This window comes from Triturus cristatus, chromosome 1_1 (genome assembly GCF_964204655.1).
Source record: "Triturus cristatus chromosome 1_1, aTriCri1.1, whole genome shotgun sequence".
Taxonomy (NCBI): Eukaryota; Metazoa; Chordata; class Amphibia; order Caudata; family Salamandridae; genus Triturus; species Triturus cristatus.
The window spans coordinates 36,096,977-36,116,457 of NC_140579.1; the positions used below are offsets into that span (position 1 = coordinate 36,096,977).

Consider the following 19,481-nt stretch of genomic DNA (forward strand, 5'->3'; position numbering starts at 1 on the left):
CTCAAGAGCAGTTATCCATTTGTGGATATCATCCCCACTTTTGTAGGGGGGCACAACCTTAGACAGGTTCCTATTATCAAAGACCCTATCTTTGTCCTTAGGGACAATGCTGCCACCAGTGGGTATAGACCCACTCTCTCTAGGTTGCCTAGCCTTGTTCAGTTTTTCTTCCATCAGGGCTACCTCTAGCTCCTTCTTCCTGATCCTCAGCTGGGCTTCCTGCATTCTGGCCTCATGTTCCCTCCTCTGAGGGGTGGTCATCCTTTTCCTGCAGTGACCTTGAGAGCCTCTAGAGCCATGAGAAGCATTGGATTCGCCTGAGCGATTCCTTTGCCTCCCAAGCCCTGTGTTAAGTCCACTGGGGAGATCCAATGGGGTGAACCCACTGTCAGTCCCCAATAGCCTTAGTTTAGCTGGGCCAAGTATAACACTTGGCACTGGGCTAGTCCTCCCTTCATCCTCACTCACATCTGTATCCCCCTCACTTTCCTCCTCTGTAGTATGTTGTTCATCTAAGGGATGGCTATTGGAAGGGGGTACCTCAGTGGCATCTTCAGAAGGGGGGCCTCCTGTTCCTGTCCCTAAAGGGGCTAACTGGGAAGCTTTCTTGAGCTCTCTTTGATTTTCATCATTTTGCAAGAGTTCTCTGAGCTCAGCAGAGGTAGGGTTCTTGGGCTGTTTAAGGCCTCTAAGAGTTGCCAAATGCCTGAGCTCATTCTGATTAAGGGTAGCAAAGATGGATGGTGCCCTCTGGCGGTCACTCTCAACAGAGATGGGTACAGTGGACCTCTCTGCCCCAGCCATTGCTCTTAAGTGTGGGTGGATGTGTTGCAATCTACCTACACTTGGGTTTACCTACTAAACCTATCTAGTAGTTGTAGTCAGGGTGTGCTACTCCCTTTGCTCTACAACAACTAAGTTCAGTAGAACTTAAGTATATCTAATCTTGTTTTATATGTACCTAAAGGTACCTGTATGATCTTTCAATTGGTAACAAAGAGATTACAGAGGTAAAACACAGCAAGCTCAAATCCAACCGCTGCTCACCAATGTGAGAAGTTGGCCTGGTATATGATGTTCACTAGTTAAAGTGACCACCTTGTACCATGCCAAGCAACCCTTATGGTGTGGTTGTAAGTCAACCTTTTCGGACTAGCTGCCCTAGTGGTAGCGTAGGCTAAGCAGTCTTTGAGGCTAAACTCGTGAAACGTGTTAAGCCAGCTGTTTTACCAAATGTAACCCCCTTTTATACCAATGAAAGGACACCACACAGATATATATTCAAAATATATATGTATTTATTTCTCAAAGTAACCCCTAGTCTCTTTATGAGCACAGGAGCACAAATCGTCAAACAAGATTACAATAGAATACACAGAAGTTGCACGTTATATGGATAGGCCCTGGTGGCCACTCAAACCATATACTAAAATAGTGGTATAAGTACCACGAACAGAAAAGGGAAAAGGCCTAGGGCCTCTAGAATCGCTGGGCCTACAAGGAGCTAACTTCAGTTAGTGACCAGGAGGTCCACGGGTTGCGTGTGCAGAGCAAATAGTCACACGCGTGCTCCCATAGGTTTCAATGGGTGCGTAAAAAGTACAAAGTTACTGCAAAGAGGATCTTCCGGATGACCTAGGAACTTAAGATTGGAAACACAGACACTAGAGATGATTCTCTACACTTGGGCACCGGAGTGCCAGCTTTACCTCACCCACAGGAAGCGGGTGCATAGGCGTCGAAGTGCGTCGGGTTTCTTCTATCTGTTCCGTGGAGCCTGTGGACAAAGATGCTGCCGGCGGTCGGTCTGGAAGAGATGCGGTGGATCCAAGAGTGGATCGGAGATGTTGAAGACCTGTAAGCAGAGGGGACAGTGTTCACAGTCACTAGCCAGTGACCAGCGTGGCACCAGGTGGGTACCAGGCGATGTCGGGTGCAAACAGGAAGAAAGGTGTAGCTTGTCTCTGCAGCCACGTGGTCCCTGAAGGTCGACGACGTCCAGGAGTCGGTTCACGAGCTGTCCCACGCAGGCTCTCGCTGTCGGCGGTGTCGGCAACTTGATCGAAGCAAACAAGCCTTGGCAAAAGCAATTGTTGTAGGAAATGAAATAAGCTGATGGTTCTGACCAGCAAGGTCAGAGGGACTGCTCCTTTGGAGGGGAGCAAGGGCCAGTCTGGAGCAACCAGACCAGCGGTGTATTTTGTGAAGTTCGTCGCCAAGATGGCCACTAGCCAGTGGGCCAGCAACCGGTTAGGCGCGTCGAGTGGCAAAATGCAGAAGGGCCCCACGCAGATCGTGGAGATGCTGGAGGGCTCACCTTTGGTGCAGATGCTGCTCGGATGTTGGGCTTCTCAGATCCCAAAGCACAACTTGGAGGGAGCCTCGGTTGTTGCACTTGTCAGCTTGTCGTAGTCGTTCCAAGATGGCTGGCTCCACGTGTCTCGGTGCCTCCACGGGTCTCCTCTTTTCAGGGACTGTGGATTGGGCGGTGAGAGGTCTTGAGGTCCAGGTCTTGTCAGTCTCTGGGCTCGGGCTCCGGCGGGAGGCGGCGGCAAAGCAGACATTGATTCGCTGGATGGTGCTTGCGTTAGCAATGTGGTCACTCCCTGACCACAGGGGAGATTGGCTTCAGTCCTCTGTGCGGCAGAGCGTCGAAGTTCCCGTCTTCTTCTTAGTTTCAAGTTGATTCCAGGATGTCTGAAGTCTTAGGACACAGCTCCTACCTTTAAGCGGATTCTAGGGGCCGGACTACCTGCTAGGTCCCTCCCTAAGGGTGGGACCAGGAAGGGGGGTGGTTACACCCCCAATCCTTTGTCCAGCTCGCCCCAGGCCCGGGACTGGTGTGCCCCAGGACCGGTTTGAAGTGGCATATGCACCGAGGCTCCTTGTGAGCCTCAGGCATGTCTGATTCTATTCAGCCCTACCTGACCAATACACAAAATCCTGTCTGGGGTGGTGCATGCACCTCCCCTGGCAGGAAACCCTTTGTCCACACCTCCCAAGCTGGAAGGACTCCCAGCAGCAGGAGGGCAGACTTGTGTCTGTGGTGGCAGCCTCCATTTTGTGGAGCTGAGGCTATGTCTGATTTTACCCGGGTTTCAGGTACTGTACATGTCGTGTCCCTCTAGAAGGGTGGAATGCTAACCCCGTCGCCAGAATTGGCGAGGGGTTAGTATTCCAATTTGTATGACACCTTACTCGACATGTTTTGATAAAGCCAAACCAAAGTTAGCATTTAACCGCGAGGTTCATAATGCACTTAAGAGTATATGGTATGACGATATCTGGAAACAGTAGAAGGAAGTGGTTCCGACCACTGCAGACAGGCTCAGCTCATGCCAGAGCACCATCTCACATGGAACCAAGCACTCTGCCTTCAGGATTGTTAAGGCCTGCCATAGGAGTGACTTATAGGTTAACATGTGTCCCATTTAAGGTTAGGTATAGGTATACTACACCTAAGTAAGAGGTGGTTACACCAACTTACCCCAGCTGAGTGATCAGCCAGTTGTGTCAAATTTGTTAGGCCAAGCCTGGGGTGGTATAATACATGCTTCAGCCCCTGGCAGGCCTTAGATACACCAATGCCCTGGGTACCTAGTGTACACTGGTACAGGGGCTCACAGGGTGATCCAATTCCAATAGGTTATGCACCTAGGGTGCACAGTGTCAATTTAGTAGAGAGAACAGCAGGCTGGGGGTCTGATTGGCAGGCCCACAGCCTCAATATGTCAAAAACCAGTGAAGCAAAAAGCAAAAATTTGGGGTGACCATAGGATAGCAGACCCTACTCTCCTACAACTGTTAATAATCACAAGAATTGGCGGAGTCGTTTGAGTCCACGGCAAGATGGTCGCGCACTAGCGCTGCTCCGCAGGCTGGGGAAACAATCTGGCAACAATCCGGGCCAGATTTCGACATCGTTAACTGTAATGGCATCCAGGGTAACCAGGATCTCATGAAAGAAGCTCCGGAGGAGACTGAAGCAAGGGAGGGTCAGCAGCTTTATATGAGAATCCAAGGGAGCCAGGATCTCATGAAAGAAGCACCGGAGGAGACTGAAGCAAGGGAGAGTCGGCAGCTTTATATGGGCATCCAGGGGAGCCAGGATCTCATGAAAGAAGCTCCGGAGGAGACTGAAGCAAGGGAGGGTCAGCAGCTTTATATGGGCGTCCAGTGGAGCCAGGATCTCATGAAAGAAGCTCTGGAGGAGACTGAAGCAAGGGAGGGTCGGCAGCTTTATTTGGGCATCCAGGGGAGCCAGGATCTCATGAAAGGAGGAGACTGAAGCCAGGGAGGGTTGGCAGCTTTAAATGGGCATCCAGAGGAGCCAGGATCTCATGAAAGAAGCCCCAGAGGAGACTGAAGCAAGGGAGGCTCGGCAGCTTTATACGGGCATCCAGCGGAGCCGGGATCTCATGAAACAAGCTCCGGAGGAGACTGAAGCAAGGGAGGCTCGGCAGCTTTATACGGGCATCTAGCGGAGCCAGGATCTCATGAAAGAAGCTCCGGAGGAGACTGAAGCAGGGGAGGGTCAGCAGCTTCATATGGGCATCGAGGGGAGCCAGGATCTCATGAAAGAAGCTTCGGAGGAGACTGAAGCAGGGGAGGGTCAGCAGCTTTAAATGGGCATCCAGGGGAGCCAGGATCTCACGAAAGAAGCTCCAGAGGAGACTGAAGCAAGGGAGAGTCGGCAGCTTTATATGGGTATCCAGGGGAGTCAGGATCTCATGAAAGAAGCTCCGGAGGAGACTGAAGCAAGGGAGGGTCAGCAGCTTTATATGAGAATCCAAGGGAGCCAGGATCTCATGAGAGAAGCTCCAGAGACTGAAGCAAGGGAGGGTCAGCAGCTTTATATGGGCATCCAGGGGAGCCAGGATCTCATGAAAGAAGCACCGGAGGAGACTGAAGCAAGGGAGAGTCGGCAGCTTTATATGGGCATCCAGGGGAGCCAGGATCTCATGAAAGAAGCTCCGGAGGAGACTGAAGCAAGGGAGGGTCGGCAGCTTTATATGGGCATCCAGGGGAGCCAGGATCTCATGAAAGAAGCTCTAGAGGAGACTGAAGCAAGGGAGGGTCGGCAGCTTTATATGGGCATCCAGGGGAGCCAGGATCTCATGAAAGAAGCTCTAGAGGAGACTGAAGCAAGGGAGGGTCGGCAGCTTTATATGGGCATCCAGGGGAGCCAGGATCTCATGAAAGGAGGAGACTGAAGCCAGGGAGGGTCGGCAGCTTTATATGGGCATTCAGGGGGGCCAGGATCTCATAAAAGAAGGAGACTGAAGCCAGGGAGGGTTGGCAGCTTTATATGGGCATCCAGAGGAGCCAGGATCTCATGAAAGAAGCCCCAGAGGAGACTGAAGCAAGGGAGGCTTGGCAGCTTTATACGGGCATCTAGCGGAGCCAGGATCTCATGAAAGAAGCTCCGGAGGAGACTGAAGCAAGGGAGGGTCAGCAGCTTCATATGGGCATCGAGGGGAGCCAGGATCTCATGAAACAAGCTCCGGAGGAGACTGAAGCAAGGGAGGCTCGGCAGCTTTATACGGGCATCTAGCGGAGCCAGGATCTCATGAAAGAAGCTCCGGAGGAGACTGAAGCAAGGGAGCGTCAGCAGCTTCATATGGGCATCGAGGGGAGCCAGGATCTCATGAAAGAAGCTCCGGAGGAGACTGAAGCAAAGGAGAGTCGGCAGCTTTATACGGGCATCCAGGGGAGCCAGGATCTCATGAAAGAAGCTTCGGAGGAGACTGAAGCAGGGGAGGGTCAGCAGCTTTATATGGGCATCCAGGGGAGCCACGATCTCATGAAAGAAGCTCCGGAGACTGAAGCAAGGGAGGGTCAGCAGCTTTATATGGGCATCCAGGGGAGCCAGGATCTCACGAAAGAAGCTCCAGAGGAGACTGAAGCAAGGGAGAGTCGGCAGCTTTATATGGGTATCCAGGGGAGTCAGGATCTCATGAAAGAAGCTCCGGAGGAGACTGAAGCAAGGGAGGGTCAGCAGCTTTATATGGGTGTCCAGGGGAGCCAGGATCTCATGAAAGAAGCTCCGGAGGAGACTGAAGCAAGGGAGGGTCGGCAGCTTTATATGGGCATCCAGGGGAGCCAGGATCTCATGAAAGGAGGAGACTGAAGCAAGGGAGGGTCGGCAGCTTTATATGGGCATCCAGGATCTCATGAAAGAAGCGACGGAGGAGACTGAAGCCAGGGAGGGTCGGCAGCTTTATATGGGCATTCAGGGGAGCCAGGATCTCATGAAAGAAGAAGACTGAAGCCAGGGAGGGTTGGCAGCTTTATATGGGCATCCAGAGGAGCCAGGATCTCATGAAAGAAGCCCCAGAGGAGACTGAAGCAAGGGAGGCTCGGCAGCTTCATACGGGCATCCAGCGGAGCCGGGATCTCATGAAACAAGCTCCGGAGGAGACTGAAGCAAGGGAGGCTCGGCAGCTTTATACGGGCATCCAGCGGAGCCAGGATCTCATGAAGGAAGCTCCGGAGGAGACTGAAGCAAGGGAGGGTCAGCAGCTTCATATGGGCATCGAGGGGAGCCAGGATCTCATGAAAGAAGCTGCGGAGGAGACTGAAGCAAGGGAGGCTTGGCAGCTTTATACGGGCATCCAGCGGAGCCAGGATCTCATGAAAGAAGCTCCGGAGGAGACTGAAGCAGGGGAGGGTCAGCAGCTTTATACGGGCATCCAGGGAAGCCACGATCTCATGAAAGAAACTCCGGAGACTGAAGCAAGGGAGGGTCGGCAGCTTTATATGGGCATCCAGGGGAGCCAGGATTTTATATGGGCATCCAGGGGAGCCAGGATCTCATGAAAGAAGCTCCAGATGAGACTGAAGCAAGGGAGGGTTGGCAGCTTTATATGGGCATCCCGGGAGCCAGGATCTCATGAAAGAAGCTCCGGAGACTGAAGCAAGGGAGGCTTGGCAGTTTTATACGGGCATCCAGGGGACCCAGGATCTCATGAAAGAAGCTCCAGATGAGACTGAAGCAAGGGAGGGTCAGCAGCTTCATACGGCATTCAGGGGAGCGAGGATCTCATGAAAGGAGGAGGAGACTGAAGCAAGGGAGATTTGGCAGCTTTATATGGGCATCCAGGGGAGCCAGGATCTCATGAAAGAAGCTCCTTAGGAGACAGAAGCAAGGGATGGTCAGCAGCTTTATATGGGCGTCCGGGGGAGCCAGGATCTCATGAAAGAAGCTCCGGAGGAGACAGAAGCAAGGGATGGTCTGCAGCTTTATATGGGCATCGAGGGGAGCCAGGACCTCATGAAAGAAGGAGACTGAAGCAAGGGAGGGTCGGCAGCTTTATATGGGCATCCAGGGAGACAGGATCTCATGAAAGAAGCTCCAGAGGAGACTGAAGCAAGGGAGGGTCAGGAGCTTCATATGGGCATGCAGGGGAGCCTGGATCTTATGAAAGAAGGAGACAGAAGCAAGGGAGGGTCAGGAGCTTCATATGGGCATCCAGGGGAGCCAGGATCTCATGAAAGAAGCTCCAAAGGAGACTGAAGCAAGGGAGGCTCGGCAGCTTTATACGGGTGTCCAGCGGAGCCGGGATCTCATGAAACAAGCTCCGGAGGAGACTGAAGCAAGGGAGGCTCGGCAGCTTTATACGGGCATCCAATGGAGCCAGAATCTCACGAAAGAAGGAGGAGACTGAAGCAAGAGAGGGTCGGCAGCTTTATATGGGCGTCCAAGGGAGCCAGGATCTCATGAAAGAAGCCCCGGAGGAGACTGAAGCAAGGGAGGGTCGGCAGCTTTATATGGGCTTCCAGGGGAGCCAGGATCTCATGAAGGAAGTTCCGGAGGAGACTGAAGCACGGCAGGGTCGGCAGCTTTATATCAGTAGATCAAAGATGGCGTCCCTTTGTGAAAGAAAATTATAACATCCTATTACTACACCTCTATTTTGCTAAGAAATAGGTAGTTCTCCTTCCTACAAAAGGGCAAAACTATAAGAAATATTCAGCAAACACATACGTTAGACACTCCAGGTAGAGGCGTCTTGGCTCACAGCTTACTTAGCTGGAAGGTGATATGAGTAACTTTTTCTCCATATAAAGTATCCATATCAAATTTGCGTCCTTTTCTTACAACATCCTGAGGATTCTAAAGGTACCCAAGGTTTGTGTATTCCCCTGGAGGGGACCCAGAAATTAGCCAAAATACAGTTACATTTTGGGGGGAAAATAGGAAAAACGTACTGGAAGATGAAAGCGTCAGTTTTGTCTCTGCAAATGGTATCAACAAGTGGTTTGTGGTGCTGATATCACCATTCTCCCATCTTTCAGGGACTGGACTGACAGACTTTTGTCAGAAAACCAAATTTATTTACAAAGTTTTGGCATTTTATTGGGACTTTGCCCATTTTTGCAATTTTTTGTGCTTTAAACCTCCTTTCAGTTATTGGTACAAATGGGTATGAAAGCAATAATGATCCTGGAAAACTATACATTTCTGAAAAGTAGACAAAACTCTGAGTTCAGTAAGGGGTCATTTGTGTAGATTCTTCAAGGTTTTCTTACAGAACCGAACAGTTAAAAATAGGTAAAATTGAAAATGAGTTGAAAATTCAGCCATTTGTGCCAACGTTGTCACCGGTAACTTCTTTTAAATATGACAGATTTTTTAAAGCAATATACCGTTACATCCACAGGACCCTTCTGGTTGTGGAGATATATAGGACTTGTAGGTTCACCAAGAATACGATGTGCCCAGAGCCAATAACTGAGCTGCGCCTTGCTATGGTTTTTCATTGTGTGCCGGGTGTACAGCAATTCACTTGGTAAAATATAAAGAGTGAAAAATAGGTATCGTGGAAAACTATGTATTTCCGAAATGGGAACAACAAAAGGGTATTTTGAAGCAGTGGTTATTTGCACAACTCCATATATGTTGGTACCTATACCAGCAAGTGAATTAGAGGGCTTTTTTGAAAATTATACTTTTTTACACACTGTCCTACATTTGGAAGGGATAAATGCATATAAAGTCATTTGGCAAAAACACTTCTACTATTCTATGTTTCCCGAAGTCTCCCAGCAAAAATGGTACTACCTCACTTGTGTGGGTAGGCCTAGTGCCAGCGACAGGAAATGTCCCGAAACGCAACGTGAACACACCATATTTTTACAGTGAAAACTGACCCTTTCTTTGTGAAGTGCCTAGCTGTAGATTCTGAACCCTAGCTCTGCCGGCACCTAGGGAAACGTAGCAAACCTATACATTTTTGAAAACTAGACACCCAGTGGAATCCAGGATGGGGTGACTAGTGTGGCTTTTACCAGGTTCTCTTACCCAGAATTATTTGCCAACCTCAAACTTTATTAAAAAAAACACATTATCTTCACATTTCTGTGATGGAAAGTTCTGGAATTTGCGTGGATCCACAAAATTCCACACACCCTGCATTCCCCAAAGTCTTCCGATAAAAAAGATACCTCACTTGTGTGGGTAGGCCTGGTGCCCGTGACAGGAAATGGCTCAAAACACAAAATGGATACATCACATTTTTACAGTGAAAACCAACCCTTTTTTTGCAAAGTGCCTAGCTGTAGACTTTGAACTCTAGCTCTGCTGGCACCCATGTAAACCTAGCAAACCTAGAACATTTTGAAAACTAGACATCCAGGGGAATCCAGTATGGGGCGACTTGTGTGGCTTCCACCAGGTTCTCTTCCCAGAATCCCTTGCAAACCTAGGTGAGGTATCATTATTTGCTCGGGAGAACAAGGAGAATGTTGGGTGGTAGGACATTGTGCCGGCACGGTGATCACACGCAAAAAATTACGGAGAAAGTGATTTTTTTTACTTACATTTGAGGTTTGCAGGGGATTCTGGGTAAGAAAACGTTGAGGGATCTACGCATGCCATATCTCATTGGACTCCCCGAGTTGTCTAGTTTTCAGCAATGTGTGGGTTTGGTAGGTTCCCCTAGATGGCCACGATCCCAAGGGCAAAAAATCCCCGGTGCCCCCTCCCTGCAAAACCAGGTAGTTTTATGATGGGTAATTTTGAAGTCTCCACAATATGATTTGGGCCCTTGCCTGTCATGGGTACCTGACCCACCCACACGATGAGGTATCATTTTTATCGGGAGACCTGGGGGAGCGCTGAGTGTCTGGAAATTTGTGTCAGTCCTGTGATCCTAGAACTTTCTCACACAGACATTTGAGAAAAGTTTGATTTTTTCAGCAAAAGTTGAGGTTTGCAGGGGATTCTGGCTAGGGAAACGTTGGGGGATCCACGCAAGCCATACCTCCCTGAACTCTCCCGGGTGTCTAGTTTTCAGAAATGTGTGGGTTTGGTAGATTACCCTAGATGGCCTCATTCGGTATTATACTGTCCGATCACCACCAGTCAGTCATAAAATGCTTCTTGCTTATTTCCCACTCCACTAGGAAATTCACAAGACAAATATTCATACATTGGCCCTTTTAGTTGTATTGCACTACACATGTAATCACTTCCCTCGTTTCACCTGGGTGATCAGTTTCCATTCTGAACTGGTCTACTTTTATATGTTATTTGCACTTCCCTTTCTACTACTCAGGAGACTTCGCTCTCCTTGCGGTGTACTAATGTTTACTTTTCCGCACACTACTATTTTTCCCTCAGCATGGTCGAATATTCATACAATTTTATATATATTTTAAATAGATTCTGACAAGATATGCTCTGCATCTCTCGGACTACTTTTGGACATTGTCCTTACTACAGGGCGCTCAGGTATTCTATATTCTTATTAAATCTCACTACTAAAGTTTATTCTATCCTTGCATGCAAAATGGTACACTAAACATGCATATTTCTTCGTATCTTATAGGGCACAATGCATGCAAAATCTAGTTTTTCGCTTGTATTATAATATTTACTGGCATTCTCTATGGCCCCCTTCCTTGGGTTCTCTTCTTTCGGTCAACATCGCCTATCATGGGTAACACTTTTTATGGCTTTGGGTGAGCTGACGCTACAATGCACTTTTACACAATATTCTCATTGCGTTGTGACCGGCATATATAATGTCATGTCACTATTTTCCTTCGCCTCATCACTGCTGTTTGAAGTTTTGACACGTAAGAAGTTTACATAAAAGATTTCATGAGAGATGATGTTCCATTCCAATGTATGTATTTTTTCTGCAGCCTTGACAAAGCCCAATGGACGAAACACGTGTCAGCTGCTTGTGCTCGTATAGACCAGATATTGGCCGTTCCTGCTGATATATAAACCGAACATTGTGGAAACTACAAATGGAATAAAATAACTTCACAAAAAAGAACAACAAATTTGATAGACTTCATATTAGGACTACTTTATTTATTAAATGGAATTTCTATGTGCGCTCTAGTACTTATTATTGTGTATATTTGTTGCCAAGGACATTGTCCTAAGCAGGTGAACACCCTCGGTGGCAGGGTGCCAGCAGTACCATGGTAGCACCTCTACCCCACATGAAGATATATGTGTATGATCCAACATCCCTAATAATAGGGCTGAAAATTGGATCTGCAATTGTTGTGAGCATAGCCACCATATGTGTCTCTATAGTTAGGAAATTATGTCTTAGTTTATGCACAAGTCTGAATGGAGGAAAACCTGGGGGGACTTTTCCAGAATGGGCTTGCTTTTTCTGTATATTCAGAGTACTTTTCGTGCGACTTCAGATAAGCTTTAAAGATACAAATATGTTTTGTGAGGACAGAAGCTCATTTCTGTGGCAATTATTTCAAGACTCAAAAGAGTTTGCTGAAAACTTTCAGGGATTTATGAAAATGTAAGAGAGTTTCCTGGTGACGCAGGGGAGGTTTCTGAGGACTTAAGATTTTTTTTGAGAATGTAAATTGATTTTACGAGGATCTGAAAGTTTCCTAACACTTTGTGTGAGCTCAGTAGTGGTGTTTACACACAGCAGCATTGAAACCTGCTCCTTACACACTGACAGGAGGATAATAAACCAACCTTACCTGCTTAGGGTGCTTCTGACATCCTGCAAAAGAGAGAAACAAACACAGTGAAATCCGTTTCCACAGGAGATGTTAAAGTTATGGCAGTATTTTTAGGAGTGAAACACTTAACTATCTATGGTTAGAAAACAGTGACTGGGTCACATGACACAGCACATTCTGGGGTATTGCCTGACTAAGCACAAAATGTGATATTCAGAATGAGGTCACAAGATATAACAGAGACTGATATTCGGAATGGTAATGACATAGCACAGTGTCATTCTGAATGGAGTCACAAAACACAGCACATTCTGATATTCTGAATGGAGTCACTTGACTCAACTGTGACTCCTGGCTTGCCCCTTGTGACCCCTGACACTGCTTGTGCGACCTCTGGCTTCAGAAGTAGCAAAATGAGTACCAAGAACACACAGGCAGGTTATCCTGAAGGGAGCCGTGCTCCGCCTTCGTTTTCAGCCAGTTTTATATTACACTAATAGTGAATGATAGATTATTATTCACTGTTAGTGTAATAAAAAATGGGGCACGAGGATCTAGAATGAGTACTTCTGTGGCAGATGACATGTAAAAAATGCTTTTAAATGTATGTAGGGTACAAGCTTGGGGATCGGAGTGTGTTTGTGTGTTTGTGAATCTGTTTGTACGTGTGAGCATGAGTGTGTGTAAGTAACAGTGAGTGTCAGTGACAGGTAGTGTGTGAGAGCCACTAAAAGGGAGTGAGTGAGAATAAGTGAGGATGAGTGTCAGTGAGTATGAGTGAGTCAGAATGTGCAACAATAATAGTGAGTGCACGAGGGAAAATGTATGAGTGAGTAAGAGTTGGAGTGAGTGTGAGTGTGAGTGTGAATGAAGGAGAGAGAATGAGTGATACAGAGTGTGTGAGAATGACAGAGTTAGAGCAAGTGAGTATGAGTAAGTATGTTGGAGTCAGAGTAAGAATGAGTGAGAGTGAGGTAGACAGGCTGAGTGAGAATGAATGAATGAGTGTGGTTGAGTAAGTGTGAGTGAGAATATGATGTAATGCTTGCTAGTCTGCCATTGGCCCTTACATACTGAAGGTAATTTGTGGCTTATAAAGGGACCTATGGAAAAATTCTACTGCTGGAATACTGGAGGCAATTGCTGGTATGGACAGGCACCTGTGAAAACTACTGCTACTGGCACACTTAAGGCAACTGTAGGCATGAACAGGCAACTGTGAAAACCACTGCTACTGGCAGACTGGAGGCAATGTTTGGAATAGGGGTTAACGGTGGCAAGATACAGGCAGTAGCTCATTGGAGATGCTTCTTGGCATAAGGGAGGAAAACCATGACATAAGGGGGGCAACAATCACAAAATTCTAGTCCTGATGTACTAGATGTAATTCCACCCAGGTGCGATTTCACCATGGGGGCATTGCCCCCCTTTATTTGCTGCCCCCTGAACCGTAGTATGCATTTAGACAGTTTATATTCCCGGTCGCGGTGCTTAAATTACAGGGGTGGGCAGGCTGCACATTGCAAGCAGCAGACTTTCAATTTATGAGTGGGCGGGGGCAGGGCATCATTATAGACGTCACCAGAAGAGTGTCTGGGTCTAAAGATGAGTAAGCGCGCATGTCAGGATGGATGGATGTCTTCCTATGAGCAACCCCGCATACGCACATAAGGCCTTTCCTACCCGCACAACGTTAGTGAGCCAGGGATCATATCCGCAGCAACCCGGTCTCCAAAGGAGAGCTGACTTTGCCTGCTCCAACCAATCTCGACGCTAACCTTACGCTGTGAAACAGATTCTGGATTGGCTCAAGAGGCGAAGAGTAGGCCTAGTCTCGGAGGCAGCAGGTTCGGCTTTACAGAAGGACATGGCCAATCACAGCATGGCTTTATTATGAAGCCACGCAGTGATGGGTCATTTTCTATCCCTTGCTGCCTTTCCTTCAGTCGCTCTACTGTTACCGCCTCATCATCATGCCCAGGGAGTAGCAAAGATGAGGGTGAGAAGCGCTGCGAGTAAGTAACGGTTATGGTAATAAACTATTTTACAGGATTAATGTTTTCTTAAGATGTTTTACAATACTGAAAATTAACCTTGTAAACAGGCATAAGAGATACCTGAGAAAATTATCAGAATATCAGAATATGGTAAAAAACATCATGAAAACGGACCATGAAATTGAAGGGTGTAGAGAGCTAAACAACAGATGAGTGAAAAATAAAATCACAAGGGAAAGCCAGATGTGTGAGGCACAAAAATATACATTTTCTGATTGGTAAAATGTAGAGACTACATCACTTAAGTGAACCATGCAACCCGGAGACGATCTAAGAAGGCCAAGCGGCACTAAAACGGTAATACAGTAGGACTTCAGGATGATAAAATTTCAGAATAATAAGTAAGCGTCCCATAGCTGTATGTTGCTTTGTTATAGTAGGACTTCAGGATGATAAATGTTTAATAATAAGCAAGCGTCCTGTGGTCGAACGTTGGCTAATTTTCAATGGAATTACTGTCTAGAATTATGGGGAGAAAATCCAGAAACATTTGAAGCAGGGGTCTGCAACCAGTCGATTACGAGCTACTGGTAGATCGCCGACAACCTGTCAGTACCTCGCAGCCTGACCCCCACTTTTGTATCCTGTCATAGCAATTTTGTTTATTTTCAGGCCTTTTTGGCGTCTTATCCATTCCTGCCCGCTTTCGCACACACCAACTGCTCCCATTGGGTATTAAGCATCACTGGGGAGTAGTGGGGCAAAGCGAGTGACGTCAGTCCTGCATGAGCAGTGTTAGACTGCCCACCGTCAGTAACTGGTGCGCTTCCAGTCCATGTTGGCCGCTTCCCATTGGCTGATATACAAGGCGGGATGTGCGGACACTGCCTCTGCCAGCCCCCGCGTGCAGAGACTCTGTCTGCAGAACTTGAATAATGTTGGTTTCATAGTGAGGTGCCTGTGGATGTGAAGCTTTCTCTAGAAACAGAAGTGCATCAGCTGCATTGCTAGTGCGGCGCCTGTGGATGTGAAGCTTTCTCTAGAAACAGAAGTGCATCAGCTGCTTTGCTAGTGCGGCGCCTGTGGATGTGAAGCTTTCTCTAGAAACAGAAGTGCATCAGCTGCTTTGCTAGTGCGGCGCCTGTGGATGTGAAGCTTTCTCTAGAAACAGAAGTGCATCAGCTGCTTTGCTAGTGCGGCGCCTGTGGATGTGAAGCTTTCTCTAGAAACAGAAGTGCATCAGCTGCATTGCTAGTGTGGCGCCTGTGGATGTGAAGCTTTCTCTAGAAACAGAAGTGCATCAGCTGCTTTGCTAGTGCGGCGCCTGTGGATGTGAAGCTTTCTCTAGAAACAGAAGTGCATCAGCTGCTTTGCTAGTGCAGCGCCTGTGGGTGTGAAGCTTTCTCTAGAAACAGAAGGGCATCAGCTGCTTTGCTAGTGCGGCGCCTGTGGATGTGAAGCTTTCTCTAGAAACAGAAGTGCATCAGCTGCTTTGCTAGTGCGGCGGCTGTGTATGTGAAGCTTTCTCTAGAAACAGAAGTGCATCAGCTGCTTTGCTAGTGCGGCGCCTGTGGATGAGAAGCTTTCTCTAGAAACAGGAGTGCATCAGCTGCTTTGCTAGCGCGGCGCCTGTGGATGTGAAGCTTTCTCTGGTACCAGAAGTGCATCAGCTGATTTGCTAGTGCGGCGCCGGTGGATGTGAAGCTTTCTCTGGTACCAGAAGTGCATCAGCTGCTTTGCTAGTGCGGCGCCTGTGTATGTGAAGCTTTCTCTAGAAACAGAAGTGCATCAGCTGCTTTGCTAGTGCGGCGCCTGTGGATGTGAAGCTTTCTCTAGAAACAGAAGTGCATCAGCTGCTTTGCTAGTGCGGCACCTGTGGATGTGAAGCTTTCTCTAGAAACAGAAGTGCATCAGCTGCTTTGCTAGCGCGGCGCCTGCGGATTTGAAGCTTTCTCTAGAAACAGAAGTGCATCAGCTGCTTTGCTAGTGCGGCGCCTGTGGATGTGAAGCTTTCTCTAGAAACAGAAGTGCATCAGCTGCTTTGCTAGTGTGGCGCCAGTGGATTTGAAGCTTTCTCTAGAAACAGGAGTTCATCAGCTGCATTGCTAGTGCGGCCCCTTGGATGTGCATCAGCTGCTTTGCTAGTGCAGCGCCAGTGGATGTTTCACCCCTCTTCAGCCAGGATAGCTTGATTCCAGTGGTGTGGAGAGCACGGGACCCACGTCTGCGCATACCCTTCCCACTCTGGGTGACAAATGCAAAAACAACAGTTGATGGACCGAATGCAGAACATTGTCATACATTCACCCCAGTACAGAGATCTGGGCCTAAATCCATCGTTTTTTTGCTCACCATTCCGTTCCAGTTTGAACCCAGCCATATGCAAATCAGTCTTGACCCTGTGCCTCATGGGAACAGTCCAGCCCAAACTTCCAAGCCAGGTCCTCCCTGGACTGGAAACAAGCATCCTAGGACCGGTTTCAGGGTTTCACCCCTCTTCAGCCAGGATAGCTTGATTCCAGTGGCATGGAGAGCACGGGACTCACGTCTGAGCATACCCGTCCCACTCGGGGTGACAAATGCAAACACAACAGCTGATGGACAGAATGTAGAACAATGTCATACATTCACCCCAGTACAGAGATCTGGGCCTAAATCCATCGTTTTTTTGCTTACCATGCCATTCCAATTTGAACCCAGCCATATGCAAATCAGTCTTGTCCCTGTGCCTCATGGGAACAGTCGAGCCCGAATTGCCAAGCCAGGTCCTCCCTGGACTGGAACCAAGCATCCTAGGAACGGTTTCAGGGTTTCACCCCTCTTCAGCCAGGATAACTTGATTCCAGTGGCATGGAGAGCACAGGACTCACGTCTGAGCATACCCGTCCCACTCGGGGTGACAAATGCAAAAACAACAGCTGATGGACAGAATGCAGAACAATGTCATACATTCACCCCAGTACAGAGATCTGGGCATAAATCCATCTTTTTTGCTCACCATGCCATTCCAGTTTGAACCCAGCCATATGCAAATCAGTCTTGACCCTGTGCCTCATGGAAACAGTCCAGACTGAACTGCCAAGCCATGTCCTCCATGGACTGGAAACAAGCATCCTAGGACCGGTTTCTGGGTTTCACCCCCTTCAGCCAGGATAGCTTGATTCCAGTGGCATGGAGAGCACGGGACCCACGTCTGGGCATACCCTTCCCACTCGGGGTGACAAATGCAAAAACAACAGTTGATGGACCGAATGCAGAACAATGTCATACATTCACCCCAGTACAGAGATCTGGCCATAAATCCATCGTTTTTTTGCTCACCATGCCATTCCAATTTGAACCCAGCCATATGCAAATCAGTCTTGACCCTGTGCCTCATGGGAACAGTCCAGCCTGAACTGCCAAGCCAGGTCCTCCCTGGACTGGAAACAAGCATCCTAGGACCGGTTTCGGGGTTTCACCCCTCTTAGCCAGGATAGCTGGATTCCAGTGGCATGGAGAGCAGGGGACCCACGTCTGGGCATGCCCTTCCCACTCGTGGTGACAAATGCAAAAACAACAGTTGATGGACCGAATGCAGAACAATGTCATACATTCACCCCAGTACAGAGATCTGGGCATAAATCCATCTTTTTTTGCTCACCATTCCGTTCCAGTTTGAACCCAGCCATATGCAAATCAGTCTTGACCCTGTGCCTCATGGGAACAGTCCAGCCTGAACTGCCAAGCCAGGTCCTGTTAGCAAAAGAATAATGGATTTAACCCAGATCTCTTGACTGGGGGTGAATGTTTTGATTTGTTCTGCATTCCGTCCATCAATAGTTCTCTTTGCTTTGCTAGAGCGGCACCTGTGGATGTGAAGCTTTCTCTAGAAACAGAAGTGCATCAGCTGCTTCAGAAGCTGGCTGAGCCCCCGCTACACCAAGCCATTCTCTGGACCTGATATAGCTTGACACCAGAGGCGCAACTAGAGCCTAATTTCGGGGGGAGGCTAAGAATTTTTTTTGGGGGGGGCTGAATCTTTAAGCAATAGGCAGAGTGGAGCTGCAGGGGCTCTTAGAAGGGGTGAAACAACAGCGAGGCCTCATTAACATGCAAATGGTCTTTTAAAGACCTGTGAAGTGCTCGGGTGCGGCTGTGTGTGCCCAGGAAGCTGTCTCATCCCGGGCTGCCACACACGACGGGGGGCTGAAGCCCTTTAAGTCCAATGGGTGTTGCGCGCCTGCTTGACACGCTTGCAACCCCTCCGCTTGTTGCTCATCGTTGAATTCAGGTAACTAAAAGTCTAATGTAAACATTATTGCACTTTAAAAAGCCCTTTTGTGTGTATGTTTGTGCTGGTGAGTTTCCGTCAGTGCAGTGTGCCCTTCTCTTCAGAGTCAAATGACATGATGGGGGTTCCCCTTCAGCCCCCTGCAGCATGACCTTCTAGGTGCTTTCCAAAATGAATAACCAACAACAGCCCCCGTTAGCTAATAGCTTTTATATTAGACGGCACTTGCACGACCCTGGAACCATCTCCAGTTCCCACATCTTAACCCATTCGCTGCGTTCGTCGGCCAACGGCCGTCGCCAGCACTACCCCCGTAGTGCTGCGCACGTCCGTTGGCCGAAGCGGCCCTGCCCACGCACGAAAACGCCCGCACTGCGGCGGATTTCACGCTGCGGTTAACAGGTTAAACTTTAGTGGCAGGTTCACAATTCTGGTGTGTAATATAATTAGGAGACAGGATGTGACTTAACAGCCAGAGCTGTCAACCTCGAAGCTGGGGAACCGGGTTTGTGTCTCATTACAGGGATGCTCAACATCCTGTGATCCTGGACAAATCAGTTAATCTCTCCATGCCTAACAATTTGAATGTGTTCGTCTGTAACGCAACTGGTGCTCATGTAAAGAGCTCCGAGACCTTCGGGTCGAGTTTGCGCTATATAAAACTAAAAGAAAAATTATACTGTTATCTCAGGAAAGTTCACTTAAATACTTGTTCTTTTGGCAGTGCAGGCTGACTGGTGGGAAGCGGGTGGTGCATGTTCACAACTCTGTGTCTCGAGATAACTGGAAACGTGAGCATACAGTGTTGTTTCGGGCGTTCGTATCCCATCCCTGTCGCAAGATCCCATCTCGGAAACCCCCATGCGCCAGCTGCAGTGTGTGTTGTTTAATTATTAGCTGCACTCTAGACTCTCAGTAGGGTATTCAAGTCACTAGACCTGCATTTTTCAAATTTTTCGAGGCCTGATCATGTAAATTAAAGCAGCGTTTCACAGGGATCTTTTATTTTTAAATACATAAAGTAATCTGAGTCATTCCTGGCCACAAACCGGAGCTAGGAACATTATTTTACATTTCTTTTCATTGAATTTGAATGACTTAGAGGGTGTGGTGTAAGGGCCAGAGCTGCTTACTTCGAAGCTGGGGATCCAGGTTCGAGTCTTGGCGTAGGCTCGACATCCTCTGATTCTGGGCAAATGACTTAAGCTCCTATGGACTGTGGCCTATGGACAGCGCCTAAAGACCCTCACTGGAAG

At 48.3% G+C, this 19,481-nt stretch overlaps 1 protein-coding gene across 1 annotated transcript in view; it reads right to left on the reverse strand.

Moving 5' to 3' along the window:
• LOC146869272 (E3 ubiquitin-protein ligase TRIM39-like) overlaps positions 1-19,481 on the reverse strand; it is a 189,510-nt gene that overhangs the window by 66,283 nt on the left and 103,746 nt on the right. The window contains exon 4 of the mRNA XM_085646728.1: positions 11,974-11,996. Coding sequence (XP_085502854.1) covers positions 11,974-11,996 — 23 coding nt within the window. The remainder of the gene's footprint in view (positions 1-11,973; positions 11,997-19,481) is intronic.